Source organism: Globicephala melas, chromosome 15, assembly GCF_963455315.2.
Source record: "Globicephala melas chromosome 15, mGloMel1.2, whole genome shotgun sequence".
Lineage (NCBI taxonomy): Eukaryota > Metazoa > Chordata > Mammalia > Artiodactyla > Delphinidae > Globicephala > Globicephala melas.
In genome coordinates, this window is record NC_083328.1 from 63,255,335 (window position 1) to 63,279,581 (window position 24,247).

Consider the following 24,247-nt stretch of genomic DNA (forward strand, 5'->3'; position numbering starts at 1 on the left):
AGAACAAATTCAAACCAACTAACCTCTCAGCTTCATGAATCCCAGATAATTTTCTAACCAGCCACCAGTGAAGATGTAAACTTTACCAACTGACCCCCCCATTCTATTAATTGGCTTAAGGTAGTTTCGTTTCCCTCACCTGTACAAGCAACATATTCCTTGATATTGCCGAGTTCCCCTCAAATAGTTCTCAATCATTAAGATGGTAATAAATGTTATAATAAACTACACTGGAATATTTGGGGGGCATAAAGACACTCAGATCTAACTGCAATCAAGGACACTCCCAGAAATTACAGCACCTAAAAAATTCACAACCAAATTGGATGTTGTCTCAGGAATTGATTAAAGGATCTCACTCCGAATAGCCATTTGAGCTATCTATCTTCTATTTGACTGAACTCTTTAACAAATTTGCTTTGAACATCATTTACAACCCAAATTTCTTTTAGCTAGCTTTGGCTATGTTGGGTCTCCGTTGCTGTGCACGGGCTTTCTCTAGTTGCGGTGAGCAAGGGCTACTCTTGCACGGGTTTCTCATTGTCGTATCTTCTCTGGTGGGGCACAGGCTTCAGTAGTTGTGGCGCAGTGGTTTAGTTGCTCTGCGGCATGTGGGATCTTCCTGGACCAGAGCTCGAACCTGTGTCCCCTGCATTGGCAGGCGGATTCGTAACCACTGCGCCACCAGGGAAGCCCTACAACCCAAATTTCATTCTTTGGTGGTGGGCAAATTTTTGCCACGTCTTAACCAGATGAGATTAAATAACATCTGAAGGCACCTTTGCTGGCCCAGTTCCCTAGAAAGGAATGACAGAACAAACCTGATAGTAACTTGATCCAAGAATACATTTTTAATTACTAGGAGATAATCTGGAAAGAAAAAAGTTGGCATTATGTATGTCTCTGCCACCCAATAACACTGCTGCTTGGTGTTCAAAAATAAAGTTGAATCTTGAAATTTTTCTTCAGGTTAAATAACTGAAGCAAGTAAGGGAATTACAAACATCCCTCAAAAGGGTTGGTAGAAAACTGTGATGCCTCTAAATTCAAACTGAGTTATCTTGATATCTGAATAAACCTGTAATACTTATGATTCAGCCCTAACAAATCAATACAGTAGTAACAGAAATTCAGGCAGGTGAGGAAATCAGTATTGGAAGGAGCAATTAGCAGCAACATCCCCTACTCAAAAGATTCAACCTAGACACAAAAACTTGAAGCAGAGTTCAGAGTACAAATCATGAAGGGTTGCTCCCCAAGTAAAGTTAAAGCTCAAAAATGCAGTTAAATCAATTTGGGAAACCAGTTTGAACTTACACCATTTTCTCCAGTATTTGCTTTTAAATAACAAGGCATTTTTCCCCCCACAAATACGTCCAGAAAACGTAGGAGAGACTTAAGGATGCCCAGGTTTGAGGCCTGGTCAAATCAGTTTGGTTTTCTTTTGGTAAGTTCCTCAGTTTTGATATAATACCCTAAATAAGTAGTACGGTACTAAGACTGATACAGAGGAATGTAGAGGGACAACTTGAGGGCAACAGTTTCATTAAGAATTTTCCCAAAGAGGCAACTAAAAAGTCAAAGAAACTAATATTCTATTTCCAAGTTTCTGTGACTTTAAAACATTTCAAAAATGAAGATTTCTTGTGGCCTTTTTAAGAGAATTTTATTTGAGTGGTTCTTACAAAGATTGTTGCAATATGAAAGTCATTTGTTTGATAGAAATATCAAGCTGTCTTGTCAAACACACTGAAGTAACCCAAAAATATATTTCAGAGCTCACAGAGCTTAAAAAGAGCAAAGATTATATGCAACCAGACAAAACCTATTTCTGCATTTCCTATTTCTTGCTCAGACTGCTTTGCTTACCAGACTGTCACTAAACATCTTGAGGAAATGCAGGGATCATTTTGTTTGGAATCTTAGACACACCCGAACACATAATATTTACAAAGAAACTTTTACAGATACATTAATTGAAAAGATACCATCCAGAAATGTAATTTTGAAATCTCCTTTTCTTGCCAGTTGATCAGAATGCAAGATGAGATGTTAATCAAACAGCCCTTTTAGCTGTCTTGAATTTCCATAAACTATGTATTCCAGAAACCTCTGCTAAACCATTAACCAAATATCAACATTAGTGAAATGTAACTGCTGTGTAAAAAGTTAGGCTTCTGAAACATTAAAAACATCATTACATCCCTGTCTGCCTTTTTATGTTAAGCACATTTGTTCCCCTAGAGCTATTCCTATAGATCCTTAATGTAATTTTCTACATGTACATTTAAAAGGCAGAACAAGAGAACAGCTTTGTATACAGTGGGATTTGCTAGTTAGGGAGAATGAGCACACTGCATTCCTGTTAACATTTTTATTTTTTCAAGGTAACAGGAACTGTATACAAATGACAGCAGACCCTTGCCTCTTTATTTTTATCTAAATAAAAGATAACTCAAGATGAATTCTCAAGAAAGAAAAAAAGCTATGTACATAAGGGACTATATTTTCCTTCATCGTCTACTTGGAACCAGTAGTTGTGTTGCTGTCATGGAATCAGGAAAGAGGTTGTGGTAAGTTGGAAGAGGTACATACGCTGCTGTTATCATTTTACCTGTTGAAAGAAACACATATGGTCGTTTAGCTTCTTCACTTAGATTAGACCATTAAAAACAATCACTCAGAAAAAAGGTCAAACTCACCAGCAAACCACCTGCCATGCAATGCATTGACAGCAGCAATGGCTGCAGCAATTGATGGGCACTTCACATACACATTGCCCTAAAATACAACAAAAAAGGTTAAAGGTGTGATATACAACATGGATTCCAATAGGTTTATTCAAGTTACCTATAGAAAAACTGCTCTATAACTTTTCCACTAGCCAATATATATAACCTAGAAATTCACTGAAAATACTTCATCATCCCCAAAACTGGCCTTGTTACTATCTTCTATGATGTGAAAGCTGCTGAAGAATGAAATCAAGCTGCCAGAATTTCATGGCAACCTTTGAACACTAACCAGCAACAATAATGCTACATGATGACCTGAACTATTTTAAAAGTGTCTTTATTTCGTAGGGGGTGTATTTAGTCAGTATGCTAAAGCTTCTCTCAGGAGAAAACAAAAAACCCCAACACGCTCTAAGGAAAAACAGTGATCATAATATGCCCCAAGTGTGTGAAAATTAAGACACAAGAAAGTAACAAAATACCTGAGCTGAATTTTTGTCAACATAAATATGAATAACTCCTCCATGTTTATTACATTCTTCAATCACATCATCTTTAATCTCTGTATCCCATCCAACTTCTTCTTCTCTGTAACAAAGTATTAAATCTATGAGACACTACTCAAACTTATATAAAATGATACACATATATTCCAATCTGTCTAAAAAATCTTAAGTGTGTTATTTTAAAAATCATTTGCTTAACATTTAAGTGGTTAATTGACATCTTTCAAATATACTTATACCAAGTTTATCACCATTTCATAGGACTAGGAAAAGTATATTTGTATACTGGTGATACAAATAAATACTGATACAAACTTCACAGAAAACTACTAGATATAAATGGAAAACATAAAATCTACAAAGTTTTCAAATGAATTCCAATCTTACAAACACATTCAAGGGAAATAATTCATAATGTGCAGAAAAATAATTATACTAAAAGGATCAAAATTGTGGCAGTGTTTGAACTATGAAATATGTTGAAAACATGCTAAATGTTAACTTAGACAAGTTAAACATTAAAGATTTCACAGCATACCCTTTTGAACTTGACCAAAGTATATTACTTACGTTTGAGGGTTAAACATGTTAGAGAGTTGGAAACACTGTGTTGCAAGAGGTTGAACAGAGGCAGCTGCAGCTAATGCTGAAGCTAAAAAAAAAAAAGAGAAAGGGAGAAATCAGTTTCATGGAAAATGCATCAGAATATCCCTATGAATAAAACAAAGCCCAATATAACCACTGGACCCACAGGGTGAAACTAGGGTAGTCAGTCACTTCACTAATTCACCATATTCAATAATGCTATCAAACATCACTGTATATAACAATACCCCATTTTAGCTGCCAGAAAGCTAAGGCAACTTAGTATTTGAGACAGCTGATCCTAAGTTGGGACTTTTGTTTTTAGAAGGGAAGTTAAACCTTAAATGTAGTGAAAATTCATTCAATTAGACAAATATCAATAATACAAACAAGAAAATAAAAACAAGACTGATTTCGTAGGACTGCTGGAGTTAATACCCTGAGAAGCAGGGGATGATGCAAATACAATATTAAAATGCCAACTAAATCTATACCATGTTTTATTTCTTATGTTTCTGCCTATGAATATATAGTTACATATTTTCTTTTAAATATATAAACATTATAAAAGGATGAAGTTTTAAAAATAATATACATAAAACCATCCAAGTATTTAAGATTTAACATCTTAGGACTGTAAAACCTACAACATCAAATTAATATTTTTTAAATGATTAGGTCTGTTCTAGCAGGAGAAAACACTAAAAAGAGTAATATGTATCTATAATAGTCATTGTTAAAAATAAAAAACTACTGGACACTAATACTTAGGAGCAAATTTAAACCAATGTTGGTTTTAAGTTTGAAGTGCATTTTCCAAGACAGTTGCTCCATTGCTTTTATGTGACTTAGAAAACATTACCAGTAGCTGTTACAGAACTCACCGTAATCATAATATTTGACCAAATTTCATTCCAATACATAACAATAATAAACAAAGCTATGGATAAAACAGTGCATTAGAAATTATGGTAATTAAAATGAACAATAACCTGAGTAAGTATAAGAAACATTCCACTGAATAAAAACTAGGGCTGTGCATGAAATACATCATAAAAAAGATAGTTTCTGATAGAGTAACAAGTACTTTTTGCTTCTTTATAGTTTACTTCAATAAACAAGTATCTGTCTTTCATAAAACTTTGTATGAAAATAAAAATGCTAAGATAACTAACGTCAAATTCTATTGAAGAAAGTTAAAGATGCAAGTGTGCTTATATTACAATAAAAAAATGAAGCCCACTGTGTACCTTTATCATAAACAAATGGAATGAAGTATGCTTGGAAAAAACACTAGAAGGTCACTGTATGCTATGAATACTGAAAAATATTAGAAAATATATCATGGAAATATTCCAGCTCAACCTAGATGAATGCAGAACACAATGAATTCAGCATAGAAATATAACTAAGAGGAAAATCCACCAGTTTTACTTTTAAAAATCTGTTAGGAAAAAAAAAAGATTGAGTACAATTGTCTCTTTTGCTGAAAAAATTAAGATACACATTTAATTCCTGACTATCAAGGAACAAGAAAAGACCTTTTTCATACAGAATCATTTACCTAAACGACTTTAAGTATATCCTATAAGATACCAAATTACTGCAACAAAATGCTATATTAAGTGGCAGAGATTTACTTGATAATTGAAAACTAAGAAAATAGCCTATTTTATAAATTGTTTCACAATCTCTGAAATCTGCATGCAATTTAGTTCTGGATAATCTCATTGCTTGGTACTGCTTACACAAATCACTGGAGTTAGTTTTTCCTAACCTTATATTAAGTTCACAGACTCCATGTTCTAAAAGATTTGTCTACCAAAATGACAAGTTTCATTTTCTGACATCTATATAAAATGTACAATCAGAACACAAAGATAGGCATACAAAGTTGAAAATAATTCTAAGCAAGCTATAGCAAAAAAAGCATGGACATTTATCATCTTTATTCATGTAATTGTAATGACTTGGATTAGGCCTTCTGGCTTACTGTTAATGACACTGTATGTCATTCTGACAAAACTGGGCCCAAAATACAAACTACAGTAGTAATTATGATAAAATATATATACACAACTATGTGCTGCTACATTAACATCCACTTCAAAAACAAATAAAAAACTCAACTCACCTTCAGTCTGTTGGGAAAGTCTTGTTTGCAAATCTATAACAAAAGAGAATTCTACAGCTCAGTGCAGGAACAATGAAGAGCCTCAACTAACAGGGTAAATGTCAGGAAAGCATTAATAAAAGAGGACTATGGTAGCAGGGTTTATCAAAATGAACTTATAGTAAAACCTGGCAGCCAAACCTCCTTCCCCATTCCTCATTGACAAGGCTGTGGGGCCTTTTTCTTTCCTCCTATCCTAGGAAACTTATGCCTCTCTATTCCTATTCCTAGAACTCTTCCACATCTCAAAGGCATTCCACTATACTACTCTTCACATGGGAATAATGGGAAATGGGGAAAGGGAAGCACACCGGTCAGAAAAATGCATGAAAACCCTGATCTTGAGAATTCAATTCCAAGTACTTGGGATATTCAACTATTTATTGTTCTATCAGTGTCAGTAAGCATTTTAAACTTTAGAAGTTTATGGTGAAAGAGTAAATACTGCAACAGTACACGTCAAACACTTTCAATAATCTACCGATTAAGTAGTGAAAAACCCCATTCTAACCATATGTATATATTATTTAAGTTCTTTTAAGTTGTCATGTCCAGCCCAGAAGGTGGTAGTTTTATTAGGTCTGATTTCCTGGCCTATTCTGGAAATTTAATGAGGCAGGAATGAAATCTCATCAGATTTACTATATGTAGTACAAGAAAAATCTAACCATCTAGTCTGTATTAAAAATAAACAGAATGGTGATTTCTACCAATATATTTTCTCATATAATCATTAAAATTCTACATGAGAAGGCCAATTAAGAGAAAGCTGCCATCAAGTGAAAGCAGCAGCAAGTGTGAAACGTGAAGAAAATGTCACAGTATCCAAAGGTATCTTGCAGTTTAAAAATTATAGATATATATACAACATAGAAATTGTTTGAATTCAGTAACCTAATTTTCAGTAACACGTGATTCAACTGCAATACTTTATTACCATTTGGGCTTCTTGTTGAGTATACAAAATGATCATAAAACATAGGCAAAAATGAAAAGGGATCTGCAGCCCAAGTCACATGGGGATGTAAGAATACCTGGGTCCTAGGTGCTCAAAACTGGCATCCCAGGGAGCTGAAGAAATGTAACTGGTGTATACTGAAGGAACTTGAAGATATGACCATAGGAACATTGTCAATAAACTTTAAATTATAAAGCAATTTGTTTTTTCCCTAAAATGGGAAAAAATGTATAGGTATCAGAAATCCATGCTATATTAAGTGTATATAAATCAAAATTTCAAAAATGGTTCTTCAGGTCATTTGTAACAAGTTAGGAAACAAAGCATGGGTTTCATACAGATAAGAACTAACTTATCTTAGAAAAGACCCGTTAAACTTCCAGAATAAAGACATGTGGATATAGTGATAGGCCACTCTTGGTTTCAAAAAACAACTTTTAAGAACTTCGGCAACAAGGGCCTCAAATATTGACATCAACACCAGTGATTTATCTTATTTTAACAAGGAATGTGTAAGGTTTTAACGACAGAAGAAAAATACCCAGTTATGTAAATATTTACCTTAAAATAGAGTGCTGATTAGTAATTCAGTAGTAATAGCAATTTACTGGAAGTTTTAAGAAAACAGTACGAAACTTTAAAATCATCTATCAACACTAAAAAGGGGGAATATAACAAATAATTAACTAAATGGCTATTTTAAGCAATCCATGGACATTTAGAATTTTCAGCCTTAATATAAACTACCCAGTTAAGTGTGCCCAGGGAAGTACAGTCATTCTTCATTCATCGTAAGAGAAATAATGGCTTAGGGAAGTAATAATGTCTAACACTGAAAAACTATAGGCGAAGATATTGTTTACAAACCAAATCAACACATTTGATACAGCAGCCAGGATATAACAGAAGATTGTTTAGAAATGAATCATATGTATTTGTATTAAATCCCTAAAGGCACCAGCCTCTAGTGAAATATCTAGAATATGGTAAACACTCTAGCATTTTTCTAAATTATTGAAAGAATGACCTGAACAATGGGAAGCAACACATGGATACAGTTTTCAGGTAAAATAGTTAACTGTCAAACCAGAGACTAGGATATATTTCTGAAGTGATGGGTTTCCTTTAGTATCTTCAATTACAGTACGTGACATTCTATGACTACGTGTTCACTGCAAAGAAATTAAATGTCTAATACTTGTTTAAATCAAAACAATAATTTATTCATAAATACAGAAATGCATTAATAGTTATAACTCTCCTTCTCATATGAATACACTAACATGATTGTCAGTAATTTTAAAGAACTACCTATCAGATTTCAAAATGTATCGGTTTGAAAGGAAGCACAAGACCCTAAAGTACTCACAAACTTTCGAATAGTCACTAAAAAAAGGAAAACACAGAAGTGCCCCCTATAAAGAATAATGCAGATGCAGAAACGATCCTCTCTATTAATGGCTTTTCAATTGAAAAGGAAATCATGAAGCAACCACACAGAACTTTTTATATATTCAGCTGCACTACCATGATCTTATATTGCCATACTTTCTTGGGTTAGTGTTTCTTGTCATTTAAAGTACAAACTACAAACGGTTCTTCTCAGATATTCTAAAAGCAAGACTTCAACATCTCAAAATTTAATACTATCCTAGCTCATAGATTTGGGTTAATTTCAAGTACCTGAGCCACAAAAGAGAAGAAAACAATGTGATTCATAAACTAAACCCATTGTTACATAATCGTAAGAAACTATCAATTCTCTCCCTCTTTTCCTCACCTCTCCAGGCACTTCATTCTATAACTCAAAATCTCAAAATACAGTTGACCTTTGAACAACTTGGCGATTAGGGACACCAACCATCTGAGCAGTTGAAAACCCATACGTAACTTATAGTAGACCCTCTATATCCTTAGTCCTTCCAAATTCATGGATTTAACCATGTGGTATTTACAACTGAAAAAAATCCATGTGTAAGTAAAACCCTTGCAGTTCAAACGCATGTTGTTCAAGGATCAACTGTAGTATGTTCTAATTAGGAAAGCAGTATTCTCTGCACTCTTAACACTGTAATTATTTTAAATAAAGCCTGATTCAAAGGCCTCTGGTAGCTTTCCAAACAAAAACATTACAGAAACTATTTTTCCTTTGAAACAATATAAACTTTTTGGTCTTCAATACAAGTGACAGATTTAAAGAGACTTAACAACTTACAGGGACTTCCCTGGTGGTCCAATGGTAAAAGAATCCGCCTTATAGTGCAGGGGACACGGGTAAGATCCCTAGTCAGGGAACTAAGATCCCACATGCCACGTGGCAACTAAGCCCACGCGCCTCAACTACTGAGCTCGCATGCTGCAAGCTACAGAGCCCACACACCCTGACACCTGCACACCACAACTAGAGAGAAAACCCGCATGCCACAACTAGAGAGGAGCCCACGTGCTGCAACAAAAGATCCCGTATGTCGCAACTAAGACCTGATGCAGCCAAAAAAATCAATCAATCAATCAAAACAAACCCAAAATACAACAGCAATTTCAACTAAAAATTGGTATGCAGGGTTCAAAAATACCCTGACAGTTTATTATGAGTGGATAATTATGTCCTGTATCACCACTTCCTTACATGAACTCTTGAAATCTGTAAGTTAAAAGTACTTGATGAATTGAATTCTCAGTAAGTCCTTTTAAATGCAAAAATTTGGCAAATTTTCGAATTAGGTGAAAAAACAATGATTTCAAATAGAAAAGATTCAATTCCTACCTGCCACAGCACCAAATGCCAGAGAGCCACTCATTTGCAAAGCCTGCTGTGCTGCTGGTGGGATCTGCAAGCCTGTACCTGTAAAAGAATAGGTCTTAACGTCCCTGCTTTAAGAGTGGGAAAATCCTAGTTTTCTGGTTGCTTAATACGAAAGTCACTTCATTAAAACAAATTACAGTGGTCTTTGGTAGCAGGGCAGGTGAGATTTTCCAGGATCTCCTCGGGTATCAAAATCCACAAATGCTCAAGTCCCTCATATAAAGTGGCGTGATACAGTCTGCCCTCCGTACTCAGATGCAGAACTCACAGATATGGGAGGCCAACTGTACAGGCAGGACATAGTATTAAGCACTGCAACTAAATTTATTCTGAAGTATGAGGATATAATAGAAAGCAAAAGAAATCCTGTAACATATGCTGTGGTACTCAAAAAGCACCATCATAAAGTAGATTCCATTATAATTAAGGCAATGAATTTCACCTATGAAACCACATGTGCCGCCCAAGGATAACAGTCAACACCAAAATAAGAAAAAATAATTTTCCATTTATTTGTCTGCATGGTTACCTTTCTCATTACGGTATCAACAAATCATTCACAACACTAGGATAAACTTACCCTCTGCGAGTCTAGCCATTAACTGGAGACGACCAGTTGTTCCCAAGTCAATTCCAGTCCTTTCCAGTTCATCACTGTCCAAAAATGAGCTAGCACTGGAAGCATCAGTACGTTCAGTAACATGACCAACTTTCATCGGCCTTCCTGCTAGCTCAAATCCATTAAGTTGTTCCAAAGCTTTCTTGGCACATTCTGAATCAGAAAACTATACAATTGAGAGGGGGATAAAAAGTCCAGCAATTATTTACATATGCAAGGTAAAGAAACCCTTACTTATTAAAGCTAGTATATTCAATAATTACATCTGCAAGGATGATAAAGTACCAAGTTCAAGCTATAAGTAATATAACCTAAATTATCAGACCACCAACGTTTATGCATATTAGATTTATTAATGTGGTGGTTTAAAGGGCAAGACATTATCAAGTAATGACACCTGTCTTTGGGAATAAAGAATCTCAGTAACAAAATGTGAAAAGTAGTTTTTCAAACATCAAAACCCTTTTTAATATGCTGGAATAAATTAAAATGTTGCTTCTTTTCTCTCTTAAAAGTACACTATTCAGGAAAATTAAAAGTTCAACTCGGGCTTCCCTGGTGGTCCAGTGGTTAAGACTCTGCACTTCCACTGCAGGGGCATGGGTTCCATCCCTGGTCAGGGAACTAAGATCCCACATACCACAATGCAGTCAAAATAAATAAATAAAAAAGAAAAAGAAAAAAAGTTCAACTCAGGTTTTTAATACAAAACTTAATTTTTAATACAAAATTCTGAGTCATTGTTTTATTGCCAGTTAAGTAAGTATTAGTCTTAATTTCAGGATGCAGACACAATAAAACTTTAATTCACACAATCTGGTTTTAATATAATGGAAGAACGGGCTATATTCTAATTCCACAGCTTCATCTTTCATCAGAATGTTGAATTGTTTAAAAATAATTTTTTTCCATTATTGAGATGGGAACAATTACAGATAGTAGTTACAAAATATAAAAACATTTACACACACAACAGAACCATGTAGATTTACATGATCTTGCTTTAAAAAATATATTTCTTTATTTATTTGACTGCACCAAGCCTTAGTTGTGGTAGGCGGGATCTTCGTTGCCACATGCAGGAGCTTTGTTGTAGTATGCGCACTCTTAGTTGTGGCATGTGGGCTCTAGTTCCCTGACCAGGGATCAAACCCTGGGGCCCCTGCATTGGGAGCTCGGAGTCTTAGCCACTGGACCACCAGGAAAGTCCCTACATAATCTAGCTTTGCATACAAATCAGTAAATCATAGGAAATAGTTCATACTTGATTTATGTTAAAAAATTAAAATGCTCTGCAAAATGTCTTCATTGTTTACATGACATTTAGTAGTGTTCTAGTGAAAATATGGCCAGTGAGCAAATATTCAAGCACTAAATCTAGCACATAGAACACTAAATATTTTAGACAGTAGGAGAAAATATTTGTAAGTTGCATGTAAAATCCCTTGAACACCTTTTTTTGGGGGGAAGGGGAGATCATGCTAATGTTACTAGTAACAAATTAGCATGTTGGTGTTTTATAACTTTTTTCTTTTCACCAACACACACTGAGGTAGATAAAATCCCACTGAACGGTGGAACGTATTATCACTACAGAATAGGTTTCAATTTTATCTAAATTTGGTTATAAGACACAATTGTAATTTCTTGATAAAATCTGGGATCTCTATATTTTTAAAATTTTTTTGTGTATAATGGCAGCAATGGTGACAACTATCTGTATTTTAAACTAAAAATGTGTTTCCAGCACTTTCCAAGGTTAAAAAATAATTTGAAAAACTGTTCTCATGTAACTGGATTGCATCATGAACATTAATATTTACTTTTAAAAGGGCACCTCCATTCACAATTATTCCAAGCTGCCACTTCATACCCTATTCAGGCACTGGGCTTCAACGGTCAGCTACAAACACTTTTAATAAGGCAATCCTGGTCATGGTTGTCTGACGTGTCCATATAAAAAGTAAGAGAATTCCAAGAGACCTTTATGCAACTAACATCCTGTGTCACAAAAGAGACTGAAGAAATCCTAAAGGAGTGAATGACTTCAATTACATGAACAGTTGGCTAACCAAACTGACCATAAACAGAATGATAGCAAACTGCTTTAAGTTTCACATTTGGTGGACACCTTTAGCTACTAAGAATTGGCTACTAACAGCAAAATAAGTTAAACCACTTGAAAATATTAACCTTACCTCCTTCCCCACTATCAATAACCAATAAAGCTTTACACTACGCTATTCAAATCAAAAACTTTTAAGTCATGTTAATCATGGTTAATTGCTTACCGTAATAAATCCATAACCCTTGGATCGACCTGTTTCACTGTCCATCATGAGCTGGATACTTTCAATCTAAAAATGAAAACCACAATTATTATTTATATAAATGAAAAAGGGGTGCAAAAGTATTTTACCCCTTGAAACATGATTTTAAAATGGCTCCCCCTAAAACATAATAGAAAACATATCACAATCCCTCATACCCAAAAAATCTTTCTAGAGGCCGAGGAACTTCCTAAACACGAAGTTATGCACTGGGGAGTCTTTTGCATCAAAACCCACTAAAAATCTTAAATCCTTTGCAGAATACAATGTTAAAAACTAAATCAATCTTTTTTCTTCCCCTTTGCTAAAATACATCAAATGTTAATTCTCAATTATGCCAGACACAATAAATTGCCTGAAATGTTGGAATAACTAAGAACAATGGGATGTGGCTGATGGTTGCACAACACTGTGAATATGCTACAAAGCAATGATTGTTCACCTTAACTGAGGGAACTGTATTTACTACATCACAATATCCCAACAAACTCGGTCATACAAAGGAAGCATGAACAATTAAAAAACAGCACCCACATATTATATTTCATGTTCTGGTTGTTTCAAGAACGTATTCATTTTGTAATGACTGACCAACTCATACAATTATGATTTGTGCACCATTAATATGTGTATATTTCCAATAAATATAAAGCACCCACAAAATTCAACACCCCAACTTTATCATTATTGACACATAAAACAGTTTAACAAAGGGGTTGAGTGGGGTAGTGAAAGAAAACAACGAAATGTATATCCAAGGGCCATAAAGATTAAGTAGTGGACAAGGTACGACAGGAACCAAGCTTTTTATTCATGGCCACACAATGAATTTTTTAAACCAGAGCACAGCCTACTAGTAACATTTATTCTAACATCTCTTCTAAAATGAGGAGAATTAGACTTACCCTGGTGATTCTTTTGGAAAAAATGCATAAAAAAATCAAATTACTATGTTGTGTACCAGGAACTATTAGTGTTGCAATTCAACTGTACTTCAAAAACAGACTCATGGAAAAAAAGATCAGATTTATGGCTAACAGAGAGGTGAGGTGTCGGGGGTGGAGGGCGGAGGGAAGAGTTAGATGAAAGTAGTCTAAAGGTACAAACTTCCAGTTATAAATCAGTACTAGGGATGTAGTGTATCACCACACTGCTGTATACCATAAATTAAGGCTCAAGAGTAAATCCTAAACGTTCTCGTCACAAAGGAAAAAAATTTGTTATCTATTTCTTTAATGTTGTATCTGTATGAGATGACAGATGTTCACTAAACCTATTGTAATAATTTCATGATGCATGTAAGTTTAATCACTATGTTGTACACCTTAAGCTTAGACAATGCTGTGTCAATTTTATCTCAATTAAAAAAAAAAAAAAGAAAAACCTTTTCCTCAGCTTCCGCTAAGGTGCTCAGTCCTTCCAAGGAAGCTAAGGCCGCGTTGGGGTGAGGCCCTCACTTCATCCAGCAACTAGCACCGTGCCCGGCAGACCCTGCCTAGCCCTCGCCCGCACCGTCTCGGAGCTCGCCTACATCTACTCGGCCCTCATCCTACACGACGATGAGTTGACAGTCACGGAGGATAAGATCAATGCCCTCATTAAAGCAGCCGATGTAAATGTTGAACCTTTCTGGCCAGGCTTGTTTGCAAAGGCTTTGGCCAATGTCAACATCGGGAGCCTCATCTGCAATGTGGGGGCAGGTGGACCTGCCCCAGCAGCTGGTGCTACACCAGCAGGAGGTCCTGCCCCCTCCACCACTGCTGCCCCAGCTGAGAAGAAAGTGGAAGCAAAGAAAGAGAAATCTGAAGAGTCTGATGATGACATGAGCTTTGGTCTTTTTGACTAAACCTCTTTAGTAGCACGTTCAATAAAAAGCTGAGTTCTTTAAAAAAAAAAAAAAAAAAAAAGAGGACTAAATGGGCATAAACAGTCTAATTCTAATTCCTTACATATTAAGTACAGAGAAGCTTATATACCCTTAAATTTTCAGTAAGAAATACTATCCTAAGAAACAAACCAAGAAAAAAAAATCTCTTGCTCCAATGCACAGTACATTTTATCATTCAGGTCGATTTTTTAATAATTGAAGCTAATACTATGCATTTCACTGTAGCATTACAAATGTTGACAGATTCTGTCTTCAAATGCTATCTTCAGGGAAACTATCTTGATCTAAGTTGTCTCAAAAACTTTATAGAACCACTCCAATCCTAACATTAATCTCTTAGAAACACGACAAAGCAAATAAATTATTGTGCAGTTACATTTGTTTCAAGATTTAGGATCCACTAAAAAACTTGGGACTTACCCTTCCAAAAGGCTCAAAGATCCCCCGAAGCATATCTTCAGTTATGTTAAAGTGTAACGAGCCCACATAGAGCCTCATAGGTCCAGCACTTCCCTTTTGTAGATTGTTTGCCATCGCTGCAGCTCTGTTTTTTTCTGCCTACAAGTTAGTTAAGACAACACATAAGGCACATCACACATCCACTTAAGAATGAATAAATACCATTTTGAGCAGAGTAGCAAATCCCACTCATACCTTAGGTTTGCTTAATGACAACTGATATCAAATTATGCTAAGTGTAAGTCATACATAAAAGAATATTGGGGACTTCCCTGGTGGCGCAGTGGTTAAGAATCCGCCTGCCACTGCAGGGAACACGGGTTCGAGCCCTGGTCCAGGAAGATCCCACATGCCACGGAGCAGCTAAGCCCATGCGCCACAACTACTGAGCCACTGCTCTAGAGCCTGCGAGCCATAACTACTTAGCCCACGTGCCACAACTACTGAAGCCAGAGCACCTAGAGCCTGTGCTCCGCAACAAGAGAACCCACCGCAATGAGAAGCCCGCACACCACAACCAAGAGTAGCCTCCGCTAACCGCAACTAGAGAAAGCCTGCACACAGCAACAAAGACCCAATGCAGCCAAAATTAAATAATAAAATTTTTTAAAAAATTAAAAAAAACCCTACATTATGCCAGTCTAAAGCAGCATCCTGGTAACAGATATGCCAAATGTGGAAATACAAGATTATCTCCTGGAAGTGTTAAATACACTCATTATTCATGTGCTCTCAATATCACTGTTACTCAACGTACAGTACACCAACTGGCTGTCCATCTTAAAAGGATTAACATCAATATAAATCAAACCAAGTAAACCATTCAGTTCAGCAGTCATTTTTCCCCATACCAAGTACTTCTCAAAGGAAACAGTTCTCAATTTATACTCTAACACAAACTCCTTTAACAAACTGGGGCATAATAGGAGGTTAAAGTTAAATGAATTCAAAATCTCATTTATCAATGTGATTCTTCTGAGCCCTTTGCCAGGCCAACGTACACACTATTAGGTTTGTCCTCCATCATGGGAAATGAATTGAGCAATGATTCCCCCCAGCCTGCTTCCTAACAATTCTTTTCTTACTGTGACATATGATCAAATGATAAGTACCCAATATTACATACTGCTAAAACACTATGTAGGACCTACCATCGTCTTTTAGAGATAGAAGGTAGTAATCTGACCACAGTTACAGCTTAACAGTGAAACTGGAATTTCACTTAAGATCTGGTTACAAATTTTGTGCCTAACTACAAAATGATGTAAAAGCTTGATGAGTAACCAGATTTTTCAGGAGTTGTAAGGAGTATTTGTTTCAGGGGTTTGAAAAGGAACGAACATAACAACTGTTATTTTGTATTGCTCAAAAAATATTCTTTAAATCCTCAGGAATTCCCTGGCAGTCCAGTGGTTAGAACTCGGCGCTTTTGCCACTGCCATGGCCCGGGTTCAACCCCTTGTGGGGGAACTAAGATCCCACAAGCCGCTCAGCAAGGCCAAAAATAAATTCTTTAAATCCTATATTCTCCATTTAAAAAATCTAAGTTATCAGGTAGTCACAGAAATCAACTTGTTTCTTAGTACAAAAAGGTACTGATGAAAAATCAAAAAACTACTTTCACGTTAATATACTCAATAAAGGGGCTTCCCTGGTGGCGCAGTGGTTGAGAGCCGATGCAGGGGACACGGGTTCGTGCCCCGGTCCGGGAAGATCCCACATGCCGCGGAGCGGCTGGGCCCATGAGCCATGGCCGCTGAGCCTGCACGTCTGGAGCCTGTGCTCCGCAACGGGAGAGGCCACAACAGTGACAGGCCCGCGTACCACAAAAATATATATATATATATACTCAGTAGAATGATATATCCCAATTTTTCCATACCTAAATGAACTAAAATATTAACACTAATTTCATTTTTACAAAGGCAACACTCAATTTATTGTGGAGCATCAGCAAAGAGGAATTAAATCATAATTTGGATTATCTTAAAAAACATTCTCCAAATTAAGTCTGAAACATCTTACTTTCAAGAAATGCTAGAACAGCTAGCTGTTCAAACTATTCTTAACATTATATAAAATCTTTCGCAAGTATGTATTTTAAAACAGTGAAAATATTAAATTTACTAAAAATGTCAAAACCATTCCATTTAAAAGATCGGAAGGGGAAAACATGTTCTTAGATGCTTCTATCCCCAAATAAGAAGTCATCACAAATCAGTAAAATTCTAGAACAAGTTCCCAAGTCTTTTCCATAAAATAAGTATTTACAACTTACGTTAAAATGGAACAGGATGTTATTAAGAACACACAATTATCAAAGAAATCAAGGCAAATTTTTTTTTAAAAAGCTACCCTGAGAACATCTGACTTATGGTAGGAAGTGGTGATTGTGTAAGGCTCAAGGCGTTACAACACAACTCTAAGAAACAAGTTTCTAACACTACCAATGATCAAATTCTTAACCAAGAAAAAAGTTACCTGTGACGCCTGTACTATGATTGGCACTCCTAAAACCCGCTGGCCAGTTAATCCTATTGCTAGAGGCACTGAGCTAACATCGACAAATTCCACATAAGCAATTCCTTTGGAACGTCTTGAATTTCTATCAGAAATCATCCTCACATCTCGAACCTAAAAAGAAAACACACACTTTAGGTTCTGTTTGTGCAACCATTCACAGTAAGTATAATAATTTCAAAAGACAAAAGAGGCATATCAATGATATTGCAAAGCAAGCCATTAAAAAGATTTTTTTAAATAGGTAAATTTGTAGGCCCAATTCATTTATCAACATACATCAATTCCAACACTATTAACTTCCAAGTGAGGCAAAAAGAAATGGTATCAAAAATAAATTCCCTGGACTTCGTTCAGTGGCTAAGATTCTCCACTTCCAATGCAGGGGGCCAGGTTAGATTCCTGGTCAGGGAACTAGATCCCACATGCCGCAACTAAGTTTGCATGCCGCAATTAAGACCCGATGCAGCCAAATAAATAAATACTAAAAAAAAAAAAAAAAAAATTCCCTAACTAAATTCCACCAAACAAAAAAATGTATTTAGATGTTTTCTAATTTTATCTGTCACACTGACAATTGCTAAAATGTTGTTTGCAGTTTCTACTTAAATTAGCTCTGTAAATAGGCTTAGATTACCTTTCCTACTGTGGAGAAAAACTCTTCCAAATCCCTTGGCCGAATTCTTGCTGCCAGCTGCATACAGAAAACGGTCCTTGCATCTCTTTCCTCAGGAGTCAGATTATCAATAGGCTCCCTAACAGGGGTAAAGAATATAGAATTAACTTTATAATTTATTCTTTTAAAATAACTCTTAATGCACATTTTCAGTAAACAGAATAAACTTTCCTGAAACCAGTTTGTCATTACTCCCAAGCCCATTTTAACTATGATGTATATAAAATGTCCATAACATAATTCAGTGTGACTCAATGCCTTCAATATGATGATAATTTCTAAATGTTTCTTCTGATAGTATCTTACATTATCAGGACCAAAGTCCACTGGCCTCTCAATCTTACAAATGGTACTCTCTCCAGGATAATAAAGGGCCAATCAGAAGTCTGAGAGTTTAATGACAGTCACAAGTAATAACCCCTGAGTCCACACTAATGTTGGACTGGTCCAAATTAGTAGAAAGGATGTTTCCCCAAAAAGAAATCATAAAATAAAATTAAGTTTCATAATCACAAATGACAAACTTGAGAGTAAAACCCCAAATGATGAAAGCTATTTGACTCTAAGAATTTTTTTTCACAAACTGAGATAGATACATGGAATACTGAGGCAGCTGTTTATCAGAATTAGATCAGTCTTACTAAGACTCTACAAATTCAATACCCGAAAAACTACTTGATGGTTGTAGAATACAGAGACAGGAACAATTAGCAAGTCAACAATGAAAAGCAAGAGATTATCTAGCCAAATAACAATAGTGGGATTTAATCTACTCATGCTTACAAATAGATGGTGTACACTTCTAAATTTACAGAGGAAACTAAAAGTGCCCAAATATGTGAGAAAAGTAAAAGAGCACAAGAGATAAATTTAACTTAATGAACGTCAAGGAAAAATAACATTGTCTACTGACATTATTATAAATAATTCTACTAAGATTAAGGTTCTAAGTAAATCCTTAAAAATGTAAGCATAAACATGCTCTTCCTTAACCATGTTCTGGACATTCTCCGGAAGAACTTTACAAAACTCACGTTACATCCCCTTGAGAAATCTGCAAGTAATTTTAAACCTATTACCGTAACACAGCGGTACAAAGCTGACTATATCCAAAGAATGAGAACTAAATGGGAGTTTTCCCATGAAAGAAAACTAAATATTAAACAAAAACTCAGTATCTGTTACGAAGAGCGCCTTTAAGAACATTAAGGCTATCACTAAATCCTAGGGTTAGAATATGTCAAACAAGTAGACTCAAAAGTTAAAAGGTACCTTTTAAGGGAAGCCAGAACAAAAAAACAATGCTATCATGTTAACAAAACATTCCTTGAACCAAAATGGTAGACTGGATAGATCAGTCTTATCTTTTTTTAACAGTAAAATACCTCGCAGAAACACTCAAAAACATAATATTACTACTTGAAATCAAGTCAACTCGGTTACGATTTTGGAAATTAAATACTTTTCTCAAGTAATGGAGCCAAATGATAAAACTCATGACTATTTCAACTACTTTCCCACAAGAAGTTATTTCAATAACTTACAATTTATTAACTCCAAAGGTGAGTCAAGGCTAAAGTTTTCTACAGCTACCATTAAAAAATTTTAGACACACTGCCAACACATGAAAGAATGCTCAACATCATTAATCATTAGAGAAATGCAAATCAAAACTACAATGAGATATCACCTCACACCAGTCAGAATGGCCATCATCAAAAAATCTAGAAACAATAAATGCTGGAGAGGGTGTGGAGAAAAGGGAACACTCTTGCACTGCTGGTGGGAACGTAAATTGATACAGCCACTATGAAAAACAGTATGGAGGTTCCTTAAAAAACTACAAATATAACTACCATACGACCCAACAATCCCACTACTGGGCATATACCTTGAGAAAACCGTAATTCAAAAAGAGTCATGTACCACAATGTTCATTGCAGCTCTATTTACAATAGCCAGGAGATGGAAACAACCTAAGCGTCCATCATCAGATTAATGGATAAAGAAGATGTGGCACATATATACAAGAGAATATACTCAGCCATAAAAAGAAACGAAATTGAGTTATTTGTAGTGAGGTGGATGGACCTAGAGTCTGTCATACAGAGTGAAGTCAGAAAAAGAAAAACAAATACCGTATGCTAACACATATATATGGAATCTAAGGAAAAAAAAAAAAGGTCACAAAGAACCTAAGGGTAAGACGGGAATAAAGACACAGACCTACTAGAGAATGGACTTCAGGATATGGGGAGGGGGAAGGGTAAGCTGTGACAAAGTGAGAGAGTGGCATGGACATATATACACTACCAAACATAAAATAGCTAGCTAGTGGGAAGCAGCTGCATGGCACAGGGAGTTCAGTTCGGTGCTTTGTGACCACATAGAGGGGTGGGATAGGGAGTGTGGGAGACGCAAAAGGGAAGAGATATGGGAACGTATGTATACGCATAACTGATTCACTTTGTTATAAAGCAGAAACTAACATACCACTGTAAAGCAATTATACTCCAATAAAGATGTTAAAAAAAATTTTTAGCTACTATAAAAGGGAAATAAAAGCACATGTTACATCTACACATTAAAGTGGGAATTTCTGCTCTGTTCTTCTCACATGCAAGTTATTGAAAACTTAGAAATTCACATTAATAATACTAGAATTGGGGGCTTCCCTGGTGGCGCAGTGGTTGAGAGTCCGCCTGCCGATGCAGGGGACACGGGTTCGTGCCCTGGTCCGGGAAGATCCCACATGCCGCGGAGCGGCCAGGCCCGTGAGCCATGGCCGCTGAGCCTGCGCATCCGGAGCCTGTGCTCCGCAACGGGAGAGGCCCCAACAGTGAGAGGCCCGCGTACCGCAAAAAAAGAAAAAAAAAAAGAAAAAAAAGAAAAATAGTAATAATAACACTAGAATTGGACTTCCCTGGTGGCGCAGTGGTTAAGAATCCGCCTGCCAATGCAGGGGACATGGGTCCGAGCCCTGGTCTGGGAAGATCCCACATGCTGCAGAGCAACTAAGCCCGTGCGCCACAACTACTGAGCCTGCGCTCTAGAGCCCGTGAGCCACAACTACTGAAGCCCTCACGCCTAGAGGCCGTGCTCCGCAACGAGAGGCCACCGTGATGAGAAGCCCGTGCACCACAACGAAGAGTAGCCCCCGCTTGCCCCCACCAGAGAAAGCCCGCGTGCAGCAATGAAGACCCAACTCAGCCAAAAATAAATAAATCTTTTAAAAATTAATAATACTATAACTGCAAAATGAATCAAGATTTAATATGATCCAAATTACTATTTGTCATTAAATTTAGCAGTAACATAAGTTGTAAAAACTTTATAGAAGCTAAAAGTACAAAACAAAAGAAATAGGGACAACAGTTACCTCACTGGGCTCTTGTCTTTTCTGAATGGACTTTTGCTTCGGGAGCGTCGTCTGCTGCAAGTTAAAAAGTTTCAAAAGTTACCCAAACAAGTACACCACGTTAGTTCCTTGAAAAACAATTTAAACAATTCAGAAGTATGTTTAAAAACCTTAATTTGATGCTATGAGGCAACCCAATCTTTCCTCGGATGGCACTGTTAAATTTTGGTCCGGAGCTAAAAAGGAAACACAAAATTACACTAGTTACAGGGTTAGGGTCTTGCTAAGATCGCGTTCATGCGCTCTCCAGCAAGTTTAACATTGTTTAGGCTGCTTGTTTTCCACCTCAATTATGAAGAGGAAATAAAGAGACTTTTTCTTCTCTTAACTCTATCCCAGGCAAACTGCTCTTACAGTTATCCATCCTGGACCACTGAGAGGTGCCAAGACCAAAGGTTACAGCCTCAAGATTTTTAATATTCTGAAAATGCTCAATTTTCAGTCTAGTTCTCTTGAACTACGTATTTATGAATACGTTCCTGAGATTTAGGGGGAAAAAAAAGACACAAAGTGAAAATTATCCTGAACTTCCCTCACACCAGGACTAACTATAATTAACAATTTGGTGTGCATCTTTGCAGATCCTTCCTAAGGAATATACATGTGCTCATATATACATACATATACAATATTCATGTATGTCTTCTTGTTTGAGGAACTCTTTTTTTATTTTTATTTTTTCAGGCCACACCGCATGGCTTGTGGGATCTTAGTTCCTCAACCAGGGACTGAACCCAGGCCCCAGGCAGTGAAAACGCAGAGTCCTAACCAGGGAATTCCCTTGAGGAGTTTCTTTTAAAATATAAAGGAACTAATTCTTTCCATAATCATGAAACTCCCAACTTTTTCATTTAACAGTAAGTCTCCAAGACTGCATATAAGCATATGTAGCATGTCACACACCTCAGTTCTTTTCGACAAAATAGTCCATGGTAAAGATGTGAAGGAAGGAAGTTCATCAATCCCTCAGGAAAATTCTTTTTTCGGGACTTGATATTATTAAAGGAGTGTTTTCGAAAAAGATCACAACAGTAACTTTTTAAAAAGCTTTATTCTGTAATCTACAATATTCTAAAATGGCCCAGTAGTTTATGGCCATTTTGAAAGACCAAACTAAGTTAAAAGGTCAGATCAGATGTCCCTTAGTGCTCATCCTGCTATCCTTTACCAGATGGGTAGCAAAATGAAAATATATAGTGGTCTTCAATCCACATTTGGATTTGTTTTCATGGACTCTATGTGCACGCATAACACCCAAGCAGTTCCAAATAAAATTGTATTAAATGGGTCCTTTGCAAAGCACACTAAAAGTGATCATTAAGAATATATATTTACTGGACAAATAAGAGTCTATAAGCTATTTCCTTTCCCCTTCAATTATAAAAGTTTCAGTTACTGCCTTGGTAGTTAAAAATCACCTGAAACCAAACATAAGAACCAAGTGAGTTTAAGTCAGACCAGAATCACAGGCTGACTTGAAGTATTCATCACTGATCAGAGATAATAATATTCAGAATTTATTAAAGCAATCCTTCCCCCCTATTTAGTTCATTCTGGTAAAAAAGAATGCAGTAAATTTTGATCAATTGGACAAAAAGCAAAGTATTTTCTAATAAAGCACTCAGACGTAAAATAACATTGTGGTCCTTTTTAAGCTGTTAAAAAGTTTATAAAATAGTCAGCTAAGAGGACCTTAGAGAACAAGGAGTGGAATCCTTTTTATTGAAAAACCTGAATCAGAACTCCAAGTATTACTAACTTTATTGGCTTCAAATAATAACAAAACATTTCATCAATAACAGTATTGTGGGTGCTCTAATTTACATTCTCTTCTCATTCAAGACTCAATAGCCTGTCAGTGGTTACCTCCTTCTTAAAAGATGAGAAAACTAAAGCTTAAGAATGTTTCTTAGAGTGTTTAACCAATTTAAAGAGCCAAGGCTCTGATTCAGGACTGTTGTCTTTGAATTCAATCTTAATCCATTCAAGTTTTAACGTTAAAACTGTTAATTTTAACGTATCCCACAGTTTACAACAGTATATTTACTAACAGGAAAGACCATCATAAATCACTAGGGATTGTTAGACTGAACTGCTTAAAGAGTTGCAAGAAGGCTCTTTCCAAAGTCATTAATACATTTTAGCTTTTTAAAAATTACTATTAACGAAAACATTTCCAACATGTTTAACCACATCAGAATTTCCAGTGATTCAACCTTCAAAAGCAGTTTTAGTGCGTTCTTACTATTAAAACACCTTAAATACAAAGATGTGTGATCATTATCAAGAAGCATGCACTAAATTCACAACTGGTCTGTCATTTCAGCTGAAAACAGCCACACAGACAAGATTGTTAACTATGTATTTGACTGACTATACATATTTGCAATTTGTATCCATCTGAGCTTTAAAAACTTTATGTTCAGTAAAGGATACTGTGATAGCTCACAAACCTTTAAGCTTTCACATATTTGGCACTACAATATCAAATCTTTTTTTTAAAAGCACTTTAGTGCTTTAGTTTGAATTGGCACACAGTAATATTTTTAGATGGAGTAACAGAAAATGTTCTGC

General features: G+C 36.0%; 1 protein-coding gene and 1 pseudogene across 8 annotated transcripts in view; one reads left to right on the top strand and one right to left on the bottom strand.

Moving 5' to 3' along the window:
- Nucleotides 1–866: 866 nt before the first annotated feature.
- Nucleotides 867–24,247, bottom strand: part of RBM39 (RNA binding motif protein 39) — a 31,197-nt gene continuing 7,816 nt past the window's right edge. For 3 of the 8 annotated variants that reach the window (XM_060285724.2, XM_070043772.1, XM_060285725.2), the window contains 13 exons: nt 21,784–21,849; nt 21,635–21,688; nt 18,217–18,334; nt 17,541–17,693; nt 15,021–15,158; nt 12,674–12,739; nt 10,344–10,548; nt 9,725–9,802; nt 5,961–6,011; nt 3,812–3,893; nt 3,218–3,323; nt 2,703–2,781; nt 869–2,614 (listed from right to left, as the gene is read on the bottom strand). In XM_060285724.2, the coding sequence (XP_060141707.1) occupies nt 2,514–2,614; nt 2,703–2,781; nt 3,218–3,323; nt 3,812–3,893; nt 5,961–6,011; nt 9,725–9,802; nt 10,344–10,548; nt 12,674–12,739; nt 15,021–15,158; nt 17,541–17,693; nt 18,217–18,334; nt 21,635–21,688; nt 21,784–21,849 (1,297 nt within the window). In that variant the 3' untranslated portion in view covers nt 869–2,513. Of the gene's footprint in view, nt 2,615–2,702; nt 2,782–3,217; nt 3,324–3,811; nt 3,894–5,960; nt 6,012–9,724; nt 9,803–10,343; nt 10,549–12,673; nt 12,740–15,020; nt 15,159–17,540; nt 17,694–18,216; nt 18,335–21,634; nt 21,689–21,783; nt 21,850–24,247 lie in introns of all 8 variants that reach the window. The other 5 variants (XM_060285723.2, XM_030830725.3, XM_030830723.3 and 2 more) reach the window with 5 other exon arrangements.
- On the top strand, nt 13,108–14,566 carry LOC115839402 (large ribosomal subunit protein P1 pseudogene; annotated as a pseudogene).